General features: G+C 54.0%; 1 protein-coding gene across 1 annotated transcript in view; it reads left to right on the plus strand.

Moving 5' to 3' along the window:
* Nucleotides 1-100: 100 nt before the first annotated feature.
* Megf8 (multiple EGF like domains 8) overlaps nt 101-22182 on the plus strand; it is a 40375-nt gene continuing 18293 nt past the window's right edge. The window contains exons 1-26 of the mRNA XM_027945854.3: nt 101-1152; nt 6017-6180; nt 6434-6640; nt 7317-7497; nt 7579-7667; nt 8147-8562; nt 8934-9079; nt 9205-9327; nt 11265-11419; nt 11726-11845; nt 12212-12356; nt 12440-12603; nt 13508-13708; nt 14060-14260; nt 14781-15017; nt 15730-15848; nt 15932-16063; nt 16155-16268; nt 16592-16840; nt 17288-17487; nt 17815-18025; nt 18121-18370; nt 18875-19007; nt 21155-21402; nt 21480-21590; nt 21748-21866. Coding sequence (XP_027801655.2) covers nt 966-1152; nt 6017-6180; nt 6434-6640; nt 7317-7497; nt 7579-7667; nt 8147-8562; nt 8934-9079; nt 9205-9327; nt 11265-11419; nt 11726-11845; nt 12212-12356; nt 12440-12603; nt 13508-13708; nt 14060-14260; nt 14781-15017; nt 15730-15848; nt 15932-16063; nt 16155-16268; nt 16592-16840; nt 17288-17487; nt 17815-18025; nt 18121-18370; nt 18875-19007; nt 21155-21402; nt 21480-21590; nt 21748-21866 — 4622 coding nt within the window. The 5' untranslated portion in view covers nt 101-965. The remainder of the gene's footprint in view (nt 1153-6016; nt 6181-6433; nt 6641-7316; nt 7498-7578; nt 7668-8146; nt 8563-8933; nt 9080-9204; nt 9328-11264; nt 11420-11725; nt 11846-12211; nt 12357-12439; nt 12604-13507; nt 13709-14059; nt 14261-14780; nt 15018-15729; nt 15849-15931; nt 16064-16154; nt 16269-16591; nt 16841-17287; nt 17488-17814; nt 18026-18120; nt 18371-18874; nt 19008-21154; nt 21403-21479; nt 21591-21747; nt 21867-22182) is intronic.

Below are 22182 nucleotides of genomic sequence, written 5' to 3' on the forward strand. Positions count from 1 at the left end.
TCCAATCGGATATAGAGGCGCCCTCCAGTGGCAAAAGCTTTGCTTAGCTAACTGCTTTGCTCTCCCAGATTTTTCGGTATGCTCTTGCCGCTGCGCATGCGTGATTCTCTTGCTCCGCCAGCCACAGAGGTCGCTGATGCGCATGCGGTCGAGTACAGATGGGTGGGGAGATCTCCGGAAGTCTCTCTTTGCGGAGGGGTGGGGTTGGATCCTCCGTAGTCCTCCCAGGGCCGCTCTGATCTGCCGGTCTTCAACTTCTCGCCTTCTCTTGGCGGGTTCTCCCAGAGCGGCCTCTTGGTTCCCGCCCCCACGCCCTCCCGGCGGGTCTTCCCCGGGCCTCTCTGGCCCGACCATCCCCTAGTCTCTCTGGTCTGGCCTATCCGGCTCGGGAGGGAGGCGCGGGAGGGTGAGAGCTAAGTGAGTGCGCCTATGGAATCCGGGCCCGAGCCGTGAAGACAGGCTCCGCCCCTGGCACCCGCTCGCGCCCCGCCCCCACCTGGAGGGGTCTCCCTGGGACCTACCTACCTGGCCGGTCCGGGCCTGCACCCTTTATGGAGCCCCTGCCGGGCCTTAGAACCCTTGGACCCTGGGGACCTTCCCGTCTATAAGGTCTGTTTTGGCCTGCAGCGGCCTGAGTCTAACCCCTGGACACTATTTATGGGGTCGGCCCCCCTATGGGGGCCCGTGTCTATCAGGGACCCTTTCGGTCCCTAAGCGTCGACCCCATCCAAAACGACCCTGTTTACAGGGCCTTCCATGGGTGGATAGAGCCCGCTCCTCGGCTTCCAGAGCCCATCAACAGCGGCTGTTCCCTTCGCGGGGACTGCGTCTGCTGGACCTCCCCGGTCTACAAGGCCATGCTACCCCTATAGAGGTCGCATTTGCAGGGACTCACCCCAGTAGAGGGTCCTCTCCGGGTCTTTAAGGCCCTTCCCGTCTCCAAGGAGTCAGTGCCGCAGGCGGCGATGGCCTTGGGCCAGGCTCTGGGCGCGGTACTGGCCCTGGCCTTGGCTATGCTGGGGCCGCTGTCCCCTGGGGCCCTGGCCGGGGACTGCAAGGGGCAGCGGCAGGTGCTACGGGAGGCACCAGGCTTCGTGACGGATGGTGCGGGCAACTACAGCGTCAATGGCAACTGCGAATGGCTTATCGAGGGTGAGTGGGGCCGCGTGGGTCACTCACTCATTCGCTAGTCCATTCATTTGTGCATCCATCCACCCAGCACATTGCCAGAGCCCTGTTCTGGTCCAGAGCGGTTACTCTAAAATGCAGGACACCCAGTGTTGTAATCTGAGCCCCATTCTGGAGGTCTGAAAGTCTGGTGGGAGAGGTGTGTGCAGACCAACCAAGAGCATCAGTGAGGGGTATTCTGAGTAATTGCTGAACACTAAGGCTCTCGGTTCAGTCACTTGGTTTAGAATTTAGGCTATATATGGTCTGTGACTTTGAGCAGTTGACTTACTTTCTCTGAGGTTTGACTTCTCTTACCCCAAATGGGGATGACAATTGTAGTCACCTCCTAGGGATGTTAGAATTAAATGAAACCAGGTATTTAACATACCCGATGCCTGATTCATAATAAATGTTTAATAAATGATATTAGGATTATTATTATTATGTTTAAATTATTTCAATAAACGCATTTGTTTTTAGTCATTCGTGTGCTACACATATTTGCCACCAGAACATAACAGGAGTGACTTAGGGCTTGGAATCTAGTGGGGGAGACAAATACAGCTCAGAGTGGTCTGTGATGGTGAAACCCTAGGGCCTGGGAGAGCAGAGAGGCTTCCTGGAGGAGATGTCAAAGCTGAGATCTAAGTGACCAATGGGAATTAGCCAGGAATGGGAAGAAGAGCATTCCAGAAACAGGGAGAGGTCTGTACAAAGACCTCAACCCTACTCTTATGGGCTCCCAGAGAATAGGGGCGGGGCAAAGCCATTCCTGGGGAGTGGGAAGCCCAGAGAAGACATCTGACTTAACCTGGGGATTGGCTGAGACCAGTGACATGGGTAAGAAGTGGAAAAAAACATTCTTGGCAAGGAAAGCAGCCTGCAAAGGCCTGGAAGTGGGAGAGTGTGATGCTTTTGAGCAACTGGAAATTGGATATACTGAAACAGAGTGTCAGATAGTAACCATCAAACCAGAGTTTGGGGGGTTGGGAGAAACTAGAGGGTATAGGACTTTGTGATTTTGAACTGTATCCTGAAGGCAATATGGAGGGAGAAGAGAAGTCCAAAGACAGTGTCTAGAAAATTCCAGGAAGTCCTCACAGGGCAGTAGGTTTGGCAGTAGCCTACAAGGAGAGGTAGGAGACCCTGGGCAAAGGCCAGAGGGATAGCAGAGCCTGAGTCATGTAGGACTTTCTTTGGTTGGTAGACTGTGGAGCTTGTTATTTTTTTAATCTTGGGGACACTGGGGAGCTTCAGAAAGGTTTTGATAAGTAAGAGGAAGGGCATGATTTATGTTTTAGAAGATCTCTTTGTCTGCTTTGTGGGGTATAGATGAAGGCATATGTCTTGGGGTAAGCATGTCTGCCTGACCCAGTATGGGAGCCGTTTCTGTCAGACTGTAGGATGAGAACAGCATGAGTGTGGTGGTGGGGGGCGGAAATCACTCTCTGACCCTGAAGATTCCCAAACATGTTGGCAATGGTGGGGCTAGGTATGACATGAGGCCCCCAGTCTGCCACTGAGGCTGAATGTGCTTAGGGGAAGGTGAAGAATCTGCTGGAAATCATAGAGGAGGAGCCTCTGAAACAGGGTTCTGAAGTACACATAGGAGTTTACAGAGTTGGAAATGGGAACAGCCTCTATGCAGACATGAGTGAGGCAGGTATCTCTCAGGATCCTTCTGGGTTTGTCCGGTCTGGCTGCACTGTAGACTGGGACTTGAGGAGGGAGCCCAGAGCTGGGGAAGATGGGCCTTGAATGTCACGCTGAGCAGCTTGACCTTTCTCTTGGGATTGCTAGGGAGCCACTGAAAGATTTTGGGCATGGCTCTCAGGCTGGGTGGGGATGCTGATCTATAGGAGAGAGTGAGTTCTGAATTAGGCAGGGGCTGGGGCATGGTCATGAGGTGTGGAGATTGCAGGGAGATGTTTGTGGAGTTTCACCAATGACACTTGGGGACCAACTATAGGGATATTGGGGTGAAGGAAATATCTGGGAGGCCTCTAGACCTCTCTTGATCTTCCATCTTCCCAAGCCTTGTCACCTCTGAGAACCAGTATCTCCCTCTATATTTGAAAAATCAGCAACCAGTCCACTTTTATGCCAAGTTCACAGTTTTATCTAGTCCCAGCCCTCAGGAGTAAGAGAATCCTGCTTTGGAGCAGGGGTGGGGGTGGGGGTGGCAGGGGTGGTGGTTTGGGATCAGATTTCTGTCAGGAATCATGTGTGGATTGGGTGGAAACAGGAGACCTTGAACTTAGGGAGGAACTTGGGGGAAGGCAGATGGTGAGCTGGCCTCTAGCAGGCACTTGACAAAGATGTTCTTGTGATTCCAGGAACAGAGCTGTGTAGTTTGGTTGAGGCTAGTGAGATTCTGGGAGGTCTGGTTGCCTGGTCCAGCTGAATGGGTTTTCTGCCTTCCCCAGGCCACGGGTGGGGATCTTTATGTGGTGTTCCCTGGGGGCTCTGGTCAGAGCCTGAGAGCTGCCAGCTTCAGAAGTCTTCCTTTTGTGCATTTCTTCATTCCAGCATTTGCTGAGCCCTTGCTCAGTGCCAGGCCTGTGTTGGGCAGTGCTGGGAAGGGAATGAGGCCCAGGCCCAGGTCCTGCTCTGTGGGCCTCCTAGGCTGCAGGGGAAGTAGACCTGACCCAGAGGAATGAAGGTTGTAGTGAGACATGAGAACCCTGAAGGGGGACTCCTAACCCAGCTAGGGGCCATCAGGGAAGGCTTCCTGGGTGGGGAGGGGAAGCTTGCTACTAAGAGAAGGATGTACTCCAGGCAGAGCTTGCACAAAGGCCCTGCTCCATAGAGCTGTGAGCATTGGGGTGATGTGACAAGATCGTCCTCCAAACACCAAGTTAGGGAGCTGGATTTTCTCCCAGGGTGGTGAGGAACCACACAGGACTTTTGAGTAGAGGAAGGACAGGGCCAGATGTCAAGTTGGAAAGACCCATTTTAGAGCAAGACTGGAGGCCAGGCCTGGAAGGAATCTGAATCAGTGGTCCTGGTGAGAGAGGACAAGGATGAGGGCTGGGCAGTGCGTATTACTGAGCACCCTGGCTCTGGGCTGGCAGGTTAGAGTTATCATCTTCCTGAATGTTCACATTAGCCATGGTAGACGAGGAGAATTATTCCTGTTTTACAGTTATAGAAACTGAGGCTCAGAGAGCCCGTGGAACTGATTCACAAACACAGTCAGAGGGAGTGTTAAATCTGTAGGATCCAGATGGGAGTGCTGAGTGGTTGTGGGTGAAGGGCTTTCCCAGGATCCTCCAGCAGGTCAGGGTCAGAGCTGGAACCCAGCTTCTAGTTTCCTCAGCATGTAGGACTCCTCTGAGCTGCCTGCAGTGTCTCATAGGGACACCTAGTTTGGGATGTGGAATGAGAGTCTTCTGGAGCTAGGACCTGGCTGAGAGCAAGAATAGTGACAGTATTAAGCTCTTGCTGTGATAAGCTAGACTCCATCATAAGCACTTTATGGGCATTATTGCCTCTCACACAGTCACTCAGATGTCAGCTGGAGCTGTAGTCACCTGAATGCTCACCTGGGCTGGATGTCCAAGGAGGTCCCTCCCAGGGATGGCAGCTGATTTGATTCTGGCTGTCAGCTGAAAGCTCAGCTGGAACACATAGTGTGGACTATCCACGTGGCTTTGGCTTTCTGTAGCATGGTGCTGCATTCTGAGAGCAGTCCACGAAGCCCAGGTAAAATATGCAGCCTTTTTACTTCCTAGCATCAGCAGTTCCAGAATGTTTTGCTACTTTTTTTTGGTCAGGCCAGGCATCAAAGGCTTTTCAGCTAGAAGGGAATCAGCACTACTTTTTTTTTTTTGGGGGGTAGCAGGGATTGAACTCAGGGGTGCTTAACCACTGAGCCACATCCCCAGTGGTTTTTTTTTTTTTTAAATATTTTTATTTAGAGATAGGATCTCACTGAGTTGCTTAGGGCCTTGCTAAGTTGCTAAGGCTGGCTTTGAATTCACAGTCCTGATGCCTCAGTCTCCTAAGTCTCTGGGATTACAGGCCTCGCCACCATGCCTGGCAGCACTCACCTTTAAATGTGAGAAATGGCCAAAAAATTTGTTTGTTCTGTGATCCTGGGGATGGAACCCAGAGCCTTATGCACCTTGGGCTAGTGCTCTTCCACTGAGCTATATCCCCAGCCTTGGCCTAAAAGCTACTGATCCACAATACACTGCAGTATCATTATATCCCCAGAGTCAGGGAAGGTAGGTGACTTGTCCAAAGGCATGTAGCTATTAGCTCTTCAGTGGCAGAGTCAGGATTCAAGCCCAGGCAGATCAGTTTGTGCCTGTAACCACTGCAGTAAACAAAGATATGAAACTCTGGGTAGGGGCAGAGAACTGTGACACTCCAGGATTATACCTTTGTTCAGGTGGAGTAGACAGGTCTTCCCTTGGAGTTTTTTCAGTTTGGCACAGGGCAAGTCTCATGTCTGCTAGGGCTTGGGCCCTGACCCTCAGCCTAGCCTGTCTGAAGCTCATGCAGACAGGACATGTGCAATATCAGGGACACTTCAGCTTTCTGACCACTGGGCTGGGTTTTCCTCTGCACATTAGTTTCCCCATCTGACCAGCGAGGAGATGTTCAGCCTGATTGCAGGACTGATACTGTGATTCCTTCTCTAGACTCCTGTCCTTCTGGCTATCACAGATCTGACCTCCTTGAGCTATAAGCCTGGGAGTCCTTTCAAGGTGGGGTCTAAGCCTGACTCACCCATGAGCCCCACATTATTCAGAGCAGAGTGTGGAGTCTGTGGGTGGGTGGTGTGGAGGGGTGGGGAGAAGGTCCACATGAGAACCTGGTCCCTCTGCTCACCTCCCAGCTCCAAGCCCCCAGCACCGGATCCTACTGGACTTCCTTTTCCTGGACACAGAATGCACATATGACTACCTGTTTGTGTATGACGGTGACTCTCCCAGAGGCCCGCTGCTTGCAAGTCTGAGTGGCAGCACACGCCCTCCACCCATTGAGGCTTCCTCGGGCAAGGTTAGTGGAGATGTGCTGCATGGCTGAAGCTGGAGGATCTAGTGGGACCTGGGGGAGAGAGGAGTACAGAGGGAAACGAGACCACGAGGAACAGAGAGGCAGCCAGAGGACATCAGAGAGAAGGACACGGGCAAAGTAGGTGGAAAGAGACAGAGAAAGGCAGAGGGGTCGTGGGTCCCTTCTGTGGGCGGGTCATCCTCCTCGTCTAGTCTCCAGAGCCTACCTGCTATGCCCAGTCCCCTTGTACCCGCAGATGCTGCTGCACCTCTTCAGTGATGCCAACTACAACCTGCTGGGCTTTAATGCCTCCTTCCGTTTCTCCCTGTGCCCGGGGGGCTGTCAGAACCATGGGCAGTGCCAGCCCTCTGGAGTGTGCGTCTGCGAGCCAGGCTGGGGGGGCCCTGACTGCAGCCTGCAGGAGTGTTCAGCCTACTGTGGCAGCCATGGTACCTGTGCCTCGGTGAGCTGTCCCCAGTCGTGTCCACCTAAGGTCCTGATCTGTGAAACCACTCCCAGCTCTGAGATGGGATCTTGCTCCTGCCTGAAGCTCCCTAGGCTCTAGCCACCCACTCTACTCTCCTTCCAGATGCCACCCAACCTTGACCCTAGCCCTGCTCTATGCCCACCTTCAGGCCTCATCTCCCACTCCATCCTCCCCCATATCCCCCCTCACCAGGGAGCACTGTCCTCTTTCCTCCCTCCTGTTCTGTGTGGCGTTGGGTTCCCTGCCATGTCTTTTGTCCTTTTACCCGGGACCTTGGCCCTGAGCCCTTGGCAACTAGATTGTGCCTTGGGCTGAGCATTGACCTCCATGCTGTCCTCCTACCTGTCTTCCTACCTGTCCTCTTTGTCTTCTTGCCTGTCCCTTTGTGGGCCCCTCCCTTTTTCTGCTGATCTTTGCTACTTCTCTGCCTTTTCTGATTGTGTCTCTGTGTGCCCTGTTTCTCTCCCTTTGTGTCTTTGCCCATCTCCTCCTTCCTATCTTTTTTTACCCCTCTGTCTCTTCCATTCTTTCCCTTCCTGTCTGTCTCTCTCCTTCTCCCTTTCTGTCCCCCCGTCTCTCTCCGCTTATTTCTCTCTGTGTATCTTCTCTCCGCTCTCTTTCTCTTCCTGCCTTTATGTTTCCTTCTCCTCAGCCCCTGGGACCATGCCGTTGTGAGCCTGGCTTTCTGGGACGTGCCTGTGATCTGCACCTGTGGGAGAACCAGGGGGCTGGCTGGTGGCACAACGTGAGTGCTGGGGACCCTGCCTTCTCTGCCCGTATTGGGGCAGCTGGTGCCTTCCTGTCCCCACCAGGGCTGCTGGCTGTTTTTGGAGGTGAGCTGATGGGTTGACTGAGTGGGGTCTGGAGGCCTGGCAGCCTGTGACCAGGGCTTAAGACCGTCAACCCCTCTACAGGCCAAGACCTCAACAAGGCCCTGGGTGACCTTGTCCTGTACAACTTCTCTGCCAACACCTGGGAGTGCTGGGACCTGAGTCCTGCCCCGGTATGGCCCCTCCCCTGTCTTGGCTGGAGGAACCTGTCCACCTGTCAGACCCAGCCAGGGCTCCCTACAATGACCCCATTACCCCGCATGCCCCTTACCCCCACAATTTTACATAGGAACCCGCTTCTGCCTTTGTCTGTCTCATTTTCTGTTTCTGGCTCATCTTTATTTTCTTGCTAGGAATTGAACCCAGGCCTTGCCCGTGCTGGGCAAGCACTCTACCAGGAGTGCTGTTTGTCTCCTTGCTTCTTCCCTTTCTTACTGCGTTTCTTTGTCTCACCTTCTCTGTTTGTATTTTCTGTCTTTCTATGTCTGTCTCTCCTTTCCCTCTCTGCATATCCCTGTCTTTCTCTTTCTGTCTCTGTCTCACCATCTGTCTGTCTTTCTCTGTCTCTACATTTATGTCTCTGTCTGGCTCTGGCTCTCTGTGTCACCATCTGTTTCCCTCTCCATCTCTGTCTTCTTTTCTCTTCCCACAGGCTGCCCGTCACTCCCACGTGGCCGTGGCCTGGGCTGGCTCCCTGGTGCTGATGGGTGGTGAGCTGGCTGATGGCTCGCTTACCAATGATGTGTGGGCCTTCAGTCCTCTGGGTGGGGGCCGCTGGAAGCTCTTGGCACAAACTTCCTCCAGCTCCTCTGCGCCCCCAGGCCTGGCAGGCCATGCAGCTGCCCTGGTGGATGACATCTGGCTCTATGTGTCTGGTGGCCGCACCCAGCACGACCTCTTCTCCTCTGGCCTCTTCCGTTTCCGCCTTGACAGTACCAGTGGGGGCTATTGGGAGCAGGTGATCCCAGCAGGTGGGCGGCCCCCTGCCGCCACTGGCCACTCCATGGTGTTCCATGCTCCCTCCCGTGCCCTGTTGGTTCATGGTGGACACCGGCCCTCCACTGCCCGGTGAGTGACCTACCCCTGAACTTCTGGAACTTTAGCTTAACAGATTCCTGTGTTCATTTAGTCTCTCCTTCACTCATTCATTTATTACTCATTCGTTTCCTTACTCTCATACCTTCTCTGATCTTTTATTCAATCTCTTAGTTACTTTCTCCCCCATAGTTCCACTCATTTATCCATTCGTTAAGGTCCTACTTAGTGTCCAGCCTTTGCCAGATTACGTAGGTAACTCAGAGATGAGCTAGACCTGGGTCCTGCCCACAGAGAGCACCGAGTGGCCAGTCTCCATCCTGGGTGTTCACAGAGCTCTTAAGAGCCCAGAGGAGGGAGAGAGGCCCTTCCTGCCCTGAACCCTTCTTGCCTCTCCCCTGTAGGTTTTCTGTGCGGGTCAACTCCACTGAGCTCTTCCATGTGGATCGTCGGGTGTGGACAACTCTAAAGGGTCGGGATGGGCTTCAGGGCCCACGGGAGCGAGCCTTCCACACAGCCAGTGTCCTGGGCAACTACATGGTGGTCTATGGTGAGGAGGCTCGCCAGTCCTGCTTGCCTTCCAGGGGCCTGAACCAACCCTTAACTGAGGCTCCCTGCATGGATGTCCCCACCTCCCCCAGGCTTGCCAGCTGTGCCCCTTTCCTCCTTTCCCAGGGGGCAACGTGCACACCCATTACCAGGAGGAAAAATGTTATGAAGACGGCATCTTCTTTTACCACCTTGGCTGCCATCAGTGGGTGTCAGGGGCTGAACTTGCCCCCCCAGGAACCCCTGAGGGTGAGTGGCCCCTCTCTTTCCCTGAGGGCTCCTGAGAGTCCCGTCCTCCCACCTCCTCACAGTGAATCTGTACTTGAACTATTGAGGTCCTTGTTGGATGATATCCTATTGGAGCTGGCCTTAGGAGGCAAGCCTGGGCTGGAGACAGGACTAGGGTATCATTACCATGGAGATGGGAGCATCATTCAGCAGCACCGGACCTAGGTTTCAATTCATGGCTTGCCATTTTTCCTGCTTCCCCAGGGAACTGCCCAGGAAGCAGTAACTTCTAGGCCACAGTGGACGAGTGGAAGAACGAAGATGGCTGGCTTCAACAGCCATCTGCACACAAACTGTCATTTAATCTCTGTGCCTCACTCTCCTCGTCTATGAAATGGGGATTATGAGAACGTTAAACTGTTAGACGGATGTGAGAGCATGTTGAGATGGTGCATGAATTATGAAGAATGCTGTGAAGGGCTCAACATGTTTGTTTGTTTGTTCTTTCTTAAATTTTCTTTATTACTTTTTTCTTTTGTTTCCCCCTGTATTTTTCCTGATACTTTGTTTTTCTGATAGCAATGAGGGGCCTGCTATAGGACATAGGGCTCACTAGGGAGGGGGTGTGGAGCACCCTTCCAAAATCATTAGATCTTGGTTTTGAGATTGGGAAGAAAACCACAAGCTCTCTCCTCAGAAGATGCTAAATACACAAACTGGGAATATCTTTTCAGGAAACTCTGGACTCCCGGGGCCCATCTGTCCTCCCCTCCCTACTGAAAAGGAGACCAAGGACAGAGGACTGAGGCATGAGGAAGAACATAATACTTAGGGGCCAGGAAGGAGGAAGAGTCAGAAGGGAACCCTGTGTGACCATCAGGAGTAAAGCTTAGGCCTGGTGTTCAAGGCCCTTAGTGTGCCAGGGCTCTTCTGCCTCTCCCTGTTCTTCCCTTCAGTCCCTTTACTTGGAGGATCAGAATGTGAAATTTCTGGAAGCCTCTTCCTTTTTCAAATTAGCAATTCCCTGGGAAAATTCCCATGTGTTTACAGGTCACATGGATCAGAGGAGGGTGCAGAGTCACCATTCACTGACCAGTTACCTTTCTGTCGGGACTCTTGGTTTTAAGTGACAGAAACCTGACCCAGTGGTATAAGCAGAAAAGAGAATGTTTTGGCTCACTTGGGTCACAACTCAAGGCTGGGCTGGAGTTAGGTGTTCACATCACAGTGTCTGCCATTCTTCCTCCATTTCTCAGTCTCTAGCTGTTTGCCTTTTGTAGATGGTTACTAATAGCTCTTAGATTTTATTCTACTCCCTTAAAATTCCTAGAGAATTTCTTTTTCCCAAGAATTGTTGGAACTGGGTCCTGTACCCATCCTTGAACTAGTTTCTGAGACTGAGGCCTGGGCTAAGACACTACTTTTGCCAGAGGCAGGGATAGCGCCACTCAAGTCTCTAGAATTAGGAATGGGAAAGGGTTATTTTCCAGAAGAAAATGGGGCTGTCACCAGAGGGGAGGCTGGTGCTGACAGATCTGGGTAGCTCTCCTTTACTCCCCATTTCCCAAAAGTGGGTTGGTGGTGCCATTTATAGAGGAAAAAACCGACTCAGAGAAGTTGAGTCTCCTTCCTAAAGCCACACAGCTAATAGTTGAACCATGATTTGAACCCAAGTAAGTAATAGATTCAGGATTTGAACCCAACTCTTTCTGACCTCAAAAATCATGTTCTTTCTGAAAGATGATTTGGGCAGGGACATTGGGGTTCAGAGAAATGAGCGAATTATAACCAGTGTGAAGTCAGGCAACCTGGGAGGGTTTCCTTGGGCAGATGAAATTGAAGCAGCAACAAGAAGGCTGAGCTGAGTCCCAGGAGAGTCAAGGTAACCCTTGACAGGGAAGCCATGGAAATGGAGTTGGGGGTTTGGGCTCTCATGTTGTGGTTCTGTATCTTTCTAGGCCGAGCAGCACCTCCTAGTGGTCGGTACTCACATGTGGCGGCAGTGCTTGGTGGCAGTGTCCTGTTGGTGGCTGGAGGGTACAGTGGCCGGCCTCGTGGGGATTTGATGGCCTACAAAGTGCCCCCCTTCGTGTTCCAGGCACCTGCCCTGGATGTGAGCACTGGGGTGGTAGGGGAGAGGGTGGCTGGGTGAGGGGGTAGCATGGTTTCCATGGGTGAGAGAAAAAGTGTGGAGGATGCCTCTGGGGGTAGGGGGATCCCTAGAGCCACGAGAGGAGGGACAGAATCCCTGGGGTTGAGGGAAGGGGAGTTAGAGGGTCCCTGGGCTGGGGGAGGAATGAAGGGTCCTTGTGGTGTTGAGCAATTAGGGGTCCCTGGGATGATCACAGTGAGCGAGGGGTTGGGTGGCAAGCCCCAGCTCTGAGCAGCTTCCTCCTCTGTCTCCACCCCCTCCCTACAGTACCACCTGGACTATTGTTCCATGTACACAGACCACAGCGTCTGCTCCCGAGACCCTGAATGCAGTTGGTGTCAGGGAGCCTGCCAAGCTGCACCCCCTCCTGGGACACCCTCAGGGGCTGTGAGTGACTGCCCTAACCCTTCTGTCCCCTATCAGAGAGACATGCCCTCAGCTTCCCTCTGCCTAAACCAAGTGGTCAGGGACCTTCCCCTGACTGGAAGACTTATTTTCACACCCAAGATCCTAGTTCCTGCCTACCTGCTAATCCCTGAACCTTTGTCTCCCCACTAACCTGATCCTTTGAGTCTTTGACCCTGTCCTGGGCTCCCCAGTGCCTGTCTTTGATAACCACATTCCAGCCCTGCTTTCAATTCCCCATTCTCCAATTTCCTGGCTCCTTATACCCAGGACCCTTGTATCTATAGCCCTTCCCTGTTCCCTTGAGCTCCAGTGGACACTGAACCCTGTCCCGTCCTGTCCTTGCAGTGTCCAGCTGCTAGCTGCCTGGGTCTGGGCCGCCTGCTGGGTGACTGCCAGGCATGCCTGGCCTTTAGTAGTCCCACAACCCCTCCCCGGTGGCCTGGTGCCCTGGGCTGGTGTGTGCACAATGAGAGCTGCCTCCCTCGACCTGGTGAGTGTCCAGGGCAGTGGGGAGGAGGGGTGGCAGAGCACCCTACACTGATCCCCCAACTCCACATACCCTTGTCCTCTCAGAGCAGGCCCGCTGCCGAGGGGAGCAGATCTCAGGCACTGTGGGCTGGTGGGGGCCAGCACCTGTCTTCGTCACATCTCTAGAGGCCTGTGTCACCCAGAGCTTCCTGCCTGGCCTCCACCTGCTCACCTTCCAGCAGCCACCCAATGCCTCCCAGCCTGACAAGGTGGGCAACCAGCTAGGCGCTCCGGGGGTGTTGATATTCCAGGGCCTAGGGTTTATTTTTTTTCAAGTGGATATTGGTGGTGTGTGTGTGTGTGTGTGTGTGTGTATTGGTGGTGCTAGGGATGGAACCCAAGGCCTTGCACTTAGCTGAATATGCACTTCATCTCTGAGTTACATCCCCTGCTGTAAATGGAGCTGTATCACCCTAAAAGTATTTTCATTCAAAGGTCTGATTTACCTTATGAACTTAAAAAGAATATATATAGGTAGGTAGGGTGGGGCATGCCTGCAATCTCAGCTACTTGAGAGGGTGAGCAGGAGGATCACAAGCTTGAAGCCAGGCTTGGCAATTTAGCAAGACCCTGTTTCAACATAAAAAATAAAAAGGGATGGAGGCTGGGGATATAGCTCAGTGGTGGAGTGCTTGTCTAGCAGTATGAGGTGCTGGGTTCAATCACCAGCACCGTGAACCAAACCAAACCAAACAAAATCCCAAATCACACACTAATAGAATGAATCATGTACTGTGTCCGTCATTTGGAACATTTAGGCCTAAGCTTGGAAAAACTTAGGTGTGAAGGTGGCATAGTGTATCAGGGAAGAGGACCTGAAGGGGCCAGTCCTGGAGGTTTAATGTGACCTGGAGATGAGTGGGAGCTGGAGTCAAGTTGGGCTCTAGGACCCTGTTTGTCTGACATCCAAGTTTGAGTCCTGACTCTTCTCCCAGAAGGATGGTGGGCAAGCTGCCTAACCCCTGCCCCTACCTCATTTTCTTTTTTGCTAAAATGGGGAAGAAGTTTTCATCGATCAGCCTTCTTTGGCTCTGATATGGCCTGGAAGGTGTGTGGACTTGGGATTAATCCAGAGGGGGACTCACATGTTCACCCCACCTCTGGCTGCTATAGGTCTCGATTGTCCGCAGTACAACCATCACCCTGACCCCCAGCGCAGAGACAGATGTATCCCTGGTCTACCGTGGCTTCATCCACCCGTTGCTGCCTGGAGGACCAGGTGGGCCGGGGGCTGAGGATGTGGCAGTGTGGGCCCGGGCCCAACGCCTACACGTCCTGGCCCGGATGGCCCGTGGCCCTGACACAGAGAACATGGTGAGGAAGCCTGAGACGTTTGCGGTGTGTTTTTGGTAAAGAGGGGCTTGAGGTGTGGTGCAGGGCATCTGTGGTTCCAGGGGAAGACTGGGGATGTGTCCTCAGAGGAGGAGGACAGCACTGGGGTTTTCAACTGTGAACAGATTTGAAGAAGGTGGGGACGGTTTGAGTTACCAGGTCAGACTCCCCTGGGAGGAGGTGGGTCACGGGGTGACTTGGAGGTTGTCAGGGTCTAGGGAAGAGGACCTGAAGGGACCAGTCCTGGAGGTGTGGTTGGTGCCTGAGTAGTGCCACCTGCCACCTGCGCCATGTCGGGGCGCACTGCCTCTGAGGCCTTTATCCTCTTCTCAGGAGGAGGTGGGGCACTGGGTGGCACAGCAGGAGAAGGAGACGAGGCGACTGCAGCGTCCAGGGTCTGCTCGCCTCTTCCCACTGCCTGGGCGAGGCCACAAGTACGCAGTGGAGATCCGGGGCCAGCTCAATGGCTCAGCAGGCCCTGGGCACAGTGAACTCACTTTGCTGTGGGATCGGACTGGTGTGCCAGGCGGCAGTGTGAGTGCCCAACCCAGCTTCTAACCTGAGTCCCTGGACTTTCTGAAGTCCATCCACAAACTCTTAATTCCCTGGATCCTGACCTCTGACTCTTTAACCTTTGGCCTCTGAACTCTGGACCTTACTTTGAACCCTCCTAGACCCTGACCTCTGCCCCAGAACCTGGCCCAATACCATATTTATATATATATATATATTCCTTCCCCCCCCCCCCCCCCCGTAATGCTTGGGGTGGAACCCAGGGCCTCAAGCATGCTAAACAAGTGCTCTACCACTAAGCTACACCCCAACCCAGATCCCATATTGTGACCCCATCCACATTTTCTGACTCTTCCTGCCCTGACCCTTGCCCTCCATACATTGACTTCTTGTCTCTAGGGTCTCTGGGACTTGATCCTCATTTGCCTGTTGATTTTCTCTCCTGACTTTCTATTCTCTAAACCCTTAATTCCAGTTGTTAGTTCCAAATTCAGACCCTTTCCCGGAAGTTTGATTCCTGACCTTCATGTCACCTTTCCAGGAGATCTCCTTCTTCTTCCTGGAGCCCTACCGCTCCTCGGCCTGCGCCTCCTATTCCTCCTGCCTGGGCTGCCTGGCAGATCAGGGCTGTGGTTGGTGCCTGAGTAGTGCCACCTGCCACCTGCGCCAGGTTGGGGCACACTGCGAGGATGATGGGTCCGGCGGGTCCCTGCTGGTGCTAGTGCCTGCCCTCTGCCCACTCTGCGAGGAGCATCGTGACTGCCATGCCTGCACCCAGGTGCCCACCAGGCCCAGAGTGGGGATGTCAAGACTGAGGCAGCCAGAGTAGCCCACTGAGACAGGGCCCCTTGGAGCTGGCACGGGCAGCCAAGGGGACCTGGTGGTGAGGAGCAGATGGCTGGGGCAGTTGTCCTTTGTGTAAAGGGAAGAGCCAGGTGGAGAGTAGAGGAAATGGGCCTGGAAAGATGACCTGGGAGTCAGAATATGCCTTGTTGAAGGGACAGAAAATGCAGTTGATTCCCTGTCCCCAGAAGAGTCACTGTTCTAGTGACTGGCAGGGGAGACAGGGCTCCAGACTTCCAGCCTGCAACTCAGCATCAAGGGGAAAGTGCCTTCCTCTTTCTGTTGCCACCTCACCCCGCTCCACTGGCAGTTCTAGGACTTCTGCTGAGAAGTCCCAGAATCACATTTCATTGGCTCTAGTTGGGTTTTGCAAGCTCCTGATGAAGTCACTGGGATTGGGAGGGAGCGTGGCCCCTTGCCCACCTCTGGATCGCAAGGATGAATCTGCCCCACTGGGTCCTCATAGAAAGGTACTATTGCCCAAAGAAGGGTGGGTGCTGGTCAAGTAGAACAAACTTGTGGCTGAAGGGAAGGTGCAGAGGGGACAGCAGGAGAGGGAGGTGTTGCTTGTTGAGCGGTGATGGATGGATACCAGGAGCTCAGGGGAGTGGGCTGAGCTGAGCGCTGACTCTTTGTCCAACCCCCAGGACCCCTTCTGTGAGTGGCATCAGAGCACCAGCCGCAAAGGGGATGCGGCATGCAGTCGGCGGGGCCGGGGTCGGGGTGCCCTGAAGAGTCCAGAGGAGTGTCCCCCACTCTGCAGCCAGTGAGCTCAGCTGGTCCCAGGGAGCGGGTGGGTGTGCGTGGGGGGCATGGGCTGGAGTGACATGGCCTCTGCTCCCGTCCTAGGCGTCTGACCTGCGAGGACTGCCTGGCCAACTCCAGCCAGTGTGCCTGGTGCCAGTCTACCCACACCTGCTTCCTGTTTGCTGCCTACCTGGCCCGGTACCCACATGGAGGCTGTCGTGGCTGGGACGACAGGTGCGGGCCTGGGGGTGGGGCTGATGGAGCGAGGGTTCAAGCTGGCAGAGGGCCCAGTCCCTGATCCCTCCCACACACCTGCACCCCACAGTGTGCACTCAGAACCAAGGTGCCGGAGCTGTGATGGCTTCCTGACCTGCCATGAGTGTCTGCAGAGCCACGAGTGCGGCTGGTGTGGCAATGAGGACAACCCCACGCTGGGACGGTGAGCACAGGTGGGGCCGGTGGGGTAGGACACCTGGCTGTCCCTCCTCAGTGACTAATGGCCTCTGTTTCTCTGCCCCTTTGCCCTGTCCCGATCCTGTGGCTGCTTTTCCTTTTCCTGCTGCCTCCACCTCTGCTTTCCTCCCTCCTCCTTCTCCCCATTTCTCTTCCTCCTCCATTCCCCTTTTCCCTTGCCCTTCCCTGGTTTACTTTCTGCTCACTGTTCTGTGTCTGTCTCTTCTCTCTCCCTGTCACCTTTTCCTTTTCCCCTGTCTCTGGGCCCTGTTTCTATGTTCTTCTCTCCTTCAATCTCTCTCCCCACAGGTGCCTACAGGGGGACTTCTCCGGGCCCTTGGGTGGGGGTAACTGCTCCCTGTGGGTGGGGGAGGGCCTGGGGCTGCCTGTGGCTCTCCCTGCCCGCTGGGCTTATGCCCGCTGTCCAGATGTGGATGAATGTCGCCTGGGCCTGGCACGGTGTCACCCGCGGGCAACCTGCTTAAACACGCCCCTCAGCTATGAGTGTCACTGCCAGCGTGGCTACCAGGGTGATGGCATCACGCACTGCAACCGCACGTGAGTGAGGCATGGGTTGCTATGGAGATATCGCTTCAGGACTGGGGCTGGGAGGTGGAGGAAGCCATCCTGGTGCTGGGCTCCCTCCTGTGATTCTAGTATCTCTAGTTAGCCTGGGGGTTTTACCCTGTAGACTAGGACCTCTTTTAAGTGGCAGGGTTCCCAAGGTAACCCTAGTTACTATGGAAACAGGACACTCATAGACAATGGGCTATAACCTTTAGCGTTGCTGTGGAGATGGAGGAGGACCCAGTTGAAAGGGAGTTTTTACAGTGCTGATATGTGGTTACTATGGAGACAAGCTTCACCACGTGTAATGAAGTTACTGTGGAGACTGGGTCACTCAGGACAGTGGAAACTGGCAGCCATTTGTGATAGTGTTCTGGTGGGTGGGATGAGGGGGATGCTTTGGGGGTCCTGGGCCTGCTCATTCCCATGTGGTCCCAGGTGCTTGGAGGACTGTGGCCATGGTGTATGCAGTGGACCCCCAGACTTCACCTGTGTATGTGACCTGGGCTGGACATCTGACTTGCCCCCACCCACGCCTGCCCCAGGGCCCCCTGCCCCTCGCTGCTCCCGAGATTGTGGCTGCAATTTCCATAGTCACTGCCGCAAACGGGGGCCTGGCTTCTGTGATGAGTGCCAGGGTGAGCAGCCCTTATCCAAAGACCCTGGGATGGGTTTGGGGGGTTCCAACTTTGTCTTCTGTGAGTGGGTTTTGGTCTCCCTGCATGCATTTCTGGGTCCCTCTGCCCATTTACCTGCTCCTGACCCAAACAGTCTTCAGTGCCACTATCTTTCTGGTTGGGCTCAGTCCCCCTTTTGGGACTTGCTATTTCTCTCCCAGTCAGGGGCCTTGGTTTCATTCCTTTGAAGTGAGGCGGGTGGGATCAGTAATCCTCTGAGCCAGTTAGTCTGGGCCCATTTCTGTCCTTATCCCTGACTTTGTGTCCCGTCTGCTGCGGTCTTCACAGACTGGACGTGGGGGGAGCACTGTGAACGGTGCCGTCCTGGCAGCTTTGGCAATGCCACAGGCTCAGGAGGCTGTCGGCCCTGCCAGTGCAATGGTCATGGGGACCCACGCCGTGGCCACTGTGACAACCTCAGCGGGCTCTGCTTCTGCCAGGACCACACAGAGGGAGCCCACTGCCAGCTTTGCTCACCAGGCTACTACGGGGACCCCCGGTGAGCCAGGGGCCAGCAGACTTTGAGTAGGGTGGGCTTAGGGACACAGTGGGCCGGGGCAGGACTGGTCTGATTCTGGCTCTCCTCTTCCCCAGGGCTGGTGGCTCCTGCTTCCGGGAATGTGGGGGACGAGCTCTCCTCACCAACGTGTCCTCAGTGGCTTTGGGTTCCCGCCGGTTTGGGGGACTGCTGCCTCCAGGTGGTGGGGCTGCAAGGGCCGGGCCTGGCCTGTCCTATTGTGTGTGGGTTGTCTCAGCCACTGAGGTGCTACAGCCCTGTGCCCCAGGGACCCTGTGTCCCCCACTCACCCTTACCTTCTCCCCTGACAGCAGCACCCCTTGCACGGTGAGTACCGAAGGGACTAGGGTTCAAGCCAGAACCATGCCCTGCCCCGACCCCTGCCCTGCCCAGACTTCAAATCCCAAGCTGTTCCTTAGACTGCCCAGCCCCTCTTCCTAAGCCTACAGGTCTTCCCATTTCCCAGTTCTCTTCCTGTTTCCTGAAATCCTTTCCCCCATCCTCCAGATCCTCAGACTCCCCTTCCCTAGACCAGGGATGGTAATTATTAAACCTGTGTACCAATTCTGATTGTTTGGTGGTGGCTGCCGGGAGCTATGTATTGAGAAAGAGGCTCAAGGCAAGAGTGGCCAGTCAGCTAGCCATGTCTGCTTTGAAATGGCATTGGGAGCGGTGGTCTCCATGCTGCAGTTTGACATTTGCCCTGAATGTTCAGACAGCCCCTGTCAGTCTCAGATTGCCCTCCCGTCCTGAGGCCTTCCTCCTCCTAGACCCAAGTGCACTTTTTCTTCACCTCATGGTCCTCTAACCCTTGACTCTACACCCCTCCAGCTGAGCTACGTCCTGGCCTTTGATGGATTCCCACGCTTCCTGGACACTGGTGTTGTCCAGTCGGACCGTAGCCTCATAGCTGCCTTCTGCGGCCAGCGGCGGGACAGGCCCCTCACTGTGCAGGCCCTGTCTGGTATGGGGGCTGGGGAAGTAGGGTCTCTTGTGCTGGGCTTTGTATCCTTTGCTCCTGCATTTGTGATCTGTTTGGGCTGAGGATCCAGGTTCAGCCCAGGGACTGCTGCTGACTTTGTGGGTGACACAGTCCCTTGCCTGGAGGGTGGCGCAGTTCCTCTCCATTTCTGGGCCCCAATTTTTTCAGTGGAAAATAGAGAGGATTTTGCAGGCTGTGCTGGCTCTGGAGAGAGGGGCTGAGCAGGGCATGTGTGTCTTTGGGACACAGAGAATGTGGCTGAGCATCTCCTTAGCCTAGTGATTCTCAAAAGGGGTGATTTTTTTTTTTTTTAAGTTGTCAGTGGACCTTTATTTATATGCAATGCTGAGATTTGAACCCAGTGCCTTGCACATGCTAGGCAAGTGCTCTACCACTGAGCTACAACCAGTCCTAGGGGTGATTTTTGTTGCCCAGGGAATATATCATAACATTTAGGTAGGTATGTTTTAGTACAGGGATACTTTATCACTAAGCTACATCTCCAGTCCTTTTTATTTTTAGTTTTTATTTTTCGTTTTGACAGGGTCTCACTAAGTTGCCAAGGCTGGCCTCCAACTTGCAATCCTCCTTCCTCAGCCTCCCCAGTTGACAGGATTATAGCATATACCACCAGTTCCAGCTTCTACAGATGTTTTGACAGTCATGATTAGGGGTGCTATAGGCATCTAGTGGGTGGAAAGCAGAGATGGGGCTGTTAGGACAGCCTCTATGACAAAGAACCACCTAGGACTGAGAGGTTGAGAAATTGCTGAATGGATGGGGATGCGCTGGAGAGGATTGGTTGCCTCAGGCAATTAAAGAGCCAGAGTTTGGAAATGCTTTCTTCCTTCTTGTGAGTTAGAGGCTGGTGCTGGAGGCCAAGAGAGAGATCTACTTGACCTGATGGAAATGAACCCCCAGGCTTCCACAGTGACCTCCATAGAAATGAGGGGATTTCATTGTGCCCAGCAGATATTTCCAGAACACCCACACTGAGCTCACCTGAGCTCTACACGGTGTAGCCGAGAACAGGGACATAGGCACTGCCTTCAAGAACCTGGGGAGGCAAGGGGGTGCCCGAACAAAGCATTAGACTTAGCATAGTAACTCTCTCCCGAGGCTGGGAAAAGGAGTGGCACTGGCCTGGCTGGGGCTGGAGCAAGGGAGGACTTTTGTGTGGGGTGAGTTTGGCTGGAGGTGGGAAGCTGGAGGCATGGTGGGAGCACCTTCTCCAGGTGGAGGAGTAGCAGATGCCAAGTCCCTGAGAGCAGGATGGTGGGCGAGGCTGATGCTAGGGCATACTGGATGAGAAAGTGGGAGGTCCTGAGGTCAGGGTTCTGCAGGGCCTTAGGCTCCAGAAGGGGTCTCTTAAAAAATACAATTTTATTGAGGTGTATTTTACATATCATATCTTGTAATTAATTTCTGTTTCCTACTTATGGCAAACCTGCTAATCTTTATAAGTCTTACCTAAGAGTAGTGGGAGCTGTAGAAGGTTTAGAACTTGCCCGTGATGGGGTCAAAATTCTTGTTTTTAAGAATTGCATGGGGGGCTGGGGTTGTGGCTCAGTGGTAGAGCGCTTGCCTTGCATGCATAAGGCATTGGGTTGATCCTCAGCACCACATAAAAATAAATAAAATAAAGATATTGTGTCCATCTACAACTAAAAAATATATATATTAAAAAAAAAAAAAAAAAGAATTGCATGGGCTGCTGGGAGAGCAGAGTGTAGGGCAACCAGGAAGACAGTGGGAAGATGGCACTGATGTCCAGATGAGATGCGATGCTGTCTTGGACAGCCGCTGAGAAGGTGGCAAGAAGTAGGTTAATATGAGAGATTTAGGTTTTATTTTTATTTTTAATTTTTATTTTTTTGGTGCCTGGGATTGAATCCACTGCCTTGTGCGTGCTGAACACACGCTGTACCACTGAGCTACACCCTTCACCTGAGATTTAGGTTTTAAGGTGGATGGAACTTGATGGGTTGGTCAAGGGACGGGCGTACAGAGAGACCGTAAACCACGGCAGTGACTGTACATGACCAGGGTACTTCCCTGCCTGGGTGCGCTGGGTTTTCTCCACGCCTGGGGGTGGAGCAGTGTCCAGAACACGTCCTCTCTCTCCACAGGGCTGCTTGTGCTGCACTGGGAAGCCAATGGCTCCTCGTCCTGGGGCTTCAATGCCTCAGTGGGCTCTGCCCGTTGTGGGTCAGGGGGCCCAGGGAGTTGCCCTGTCCCCCAGGAGTGTGTGCCCCAGGATGGGGCTGCAGGTGCTGGGCTCTGCCGGTGTCCCCAGGGCTGGGCTGGCCCACACTGCCGCATGGCTCTGTGTCCTGAAAACTGCAATGCCCACACTGGGGCCGGGATTTGTAACCAGGTACAGGTGGGACAGGGTCAGCCAAGTGGGACGGGTGGTGACCAGGACTCCCCTGAGCCTCCTTTTGCTGTCTCCAGAGCCTGGGTGTGTGCATCTGTGCTGAGGGCTTCGGGGGCCCCGACTGTGCCACGAAGCTGGATGGCGGGCAGCTGGTCTGGGAGACCCTCATGGACAGCCGCCTCTCAGCTGTGAGTTCTGGGTACCACCTCTCTGAGGAAATGCCACACAATCTGTCTTGTGGATCATTTTTCCAACCTGCTTTCCTGGCCACTTCAGACTGTCCACCCATGCCTGACACTGTTCTGACCTTAGCCTGACCCCTGATACCTCTGCCCCCACCTCCAGGACACTGCTAGCCGTTTCCTACACCGCCTGGGACACACTATGGTGGAGGGACCTGATGCCACCTTGTGGATGTTTGGGGGCCTGGGCTTGCCCCAGGGGCTTCTGGGAAACCTGTACAGGTGAGGACTGTGCTGAGGAGGTGGGATACCTGAAATAAGAGAAGGTTACCCTAGGGATTGCTGAGATGTCTGTCATCCAAGAGTCACCTCAAAGGAATATAGAAAACCTCTAAGGTGAGGGACACTCAAAAGATTCTGGGACACTCATCACAGGCAGCTCACCTAGGACTGGAATACTCTTTGGGTGGTGCTCCCCAGGAGATGATAAGGTAACTGTTATAAAGATCACCCCAAGGGAGGCTGGGGCATCTGCCAGGTAGGGTCACTCTTAGGGTTGCTGGGTTGATTGTACAGCGAGCCTGCTGTTCTGCATCTT

Source organism: Marmota flaviventris, chromosome 18 (genome assembly GCF_047511675.1).
Source record: "Marmota flaviventris isolate mMarFla1 chromosome 18, mMarFla1.hap1, whole genome shotgun sequence".
In the NCBI taxonomy this organism is placed as follows: Eukaryota; Metazoa; Chordata; class Mammalia; order Rodentia; family Sciuridae; genus Marmota; species Marmota flaviventris.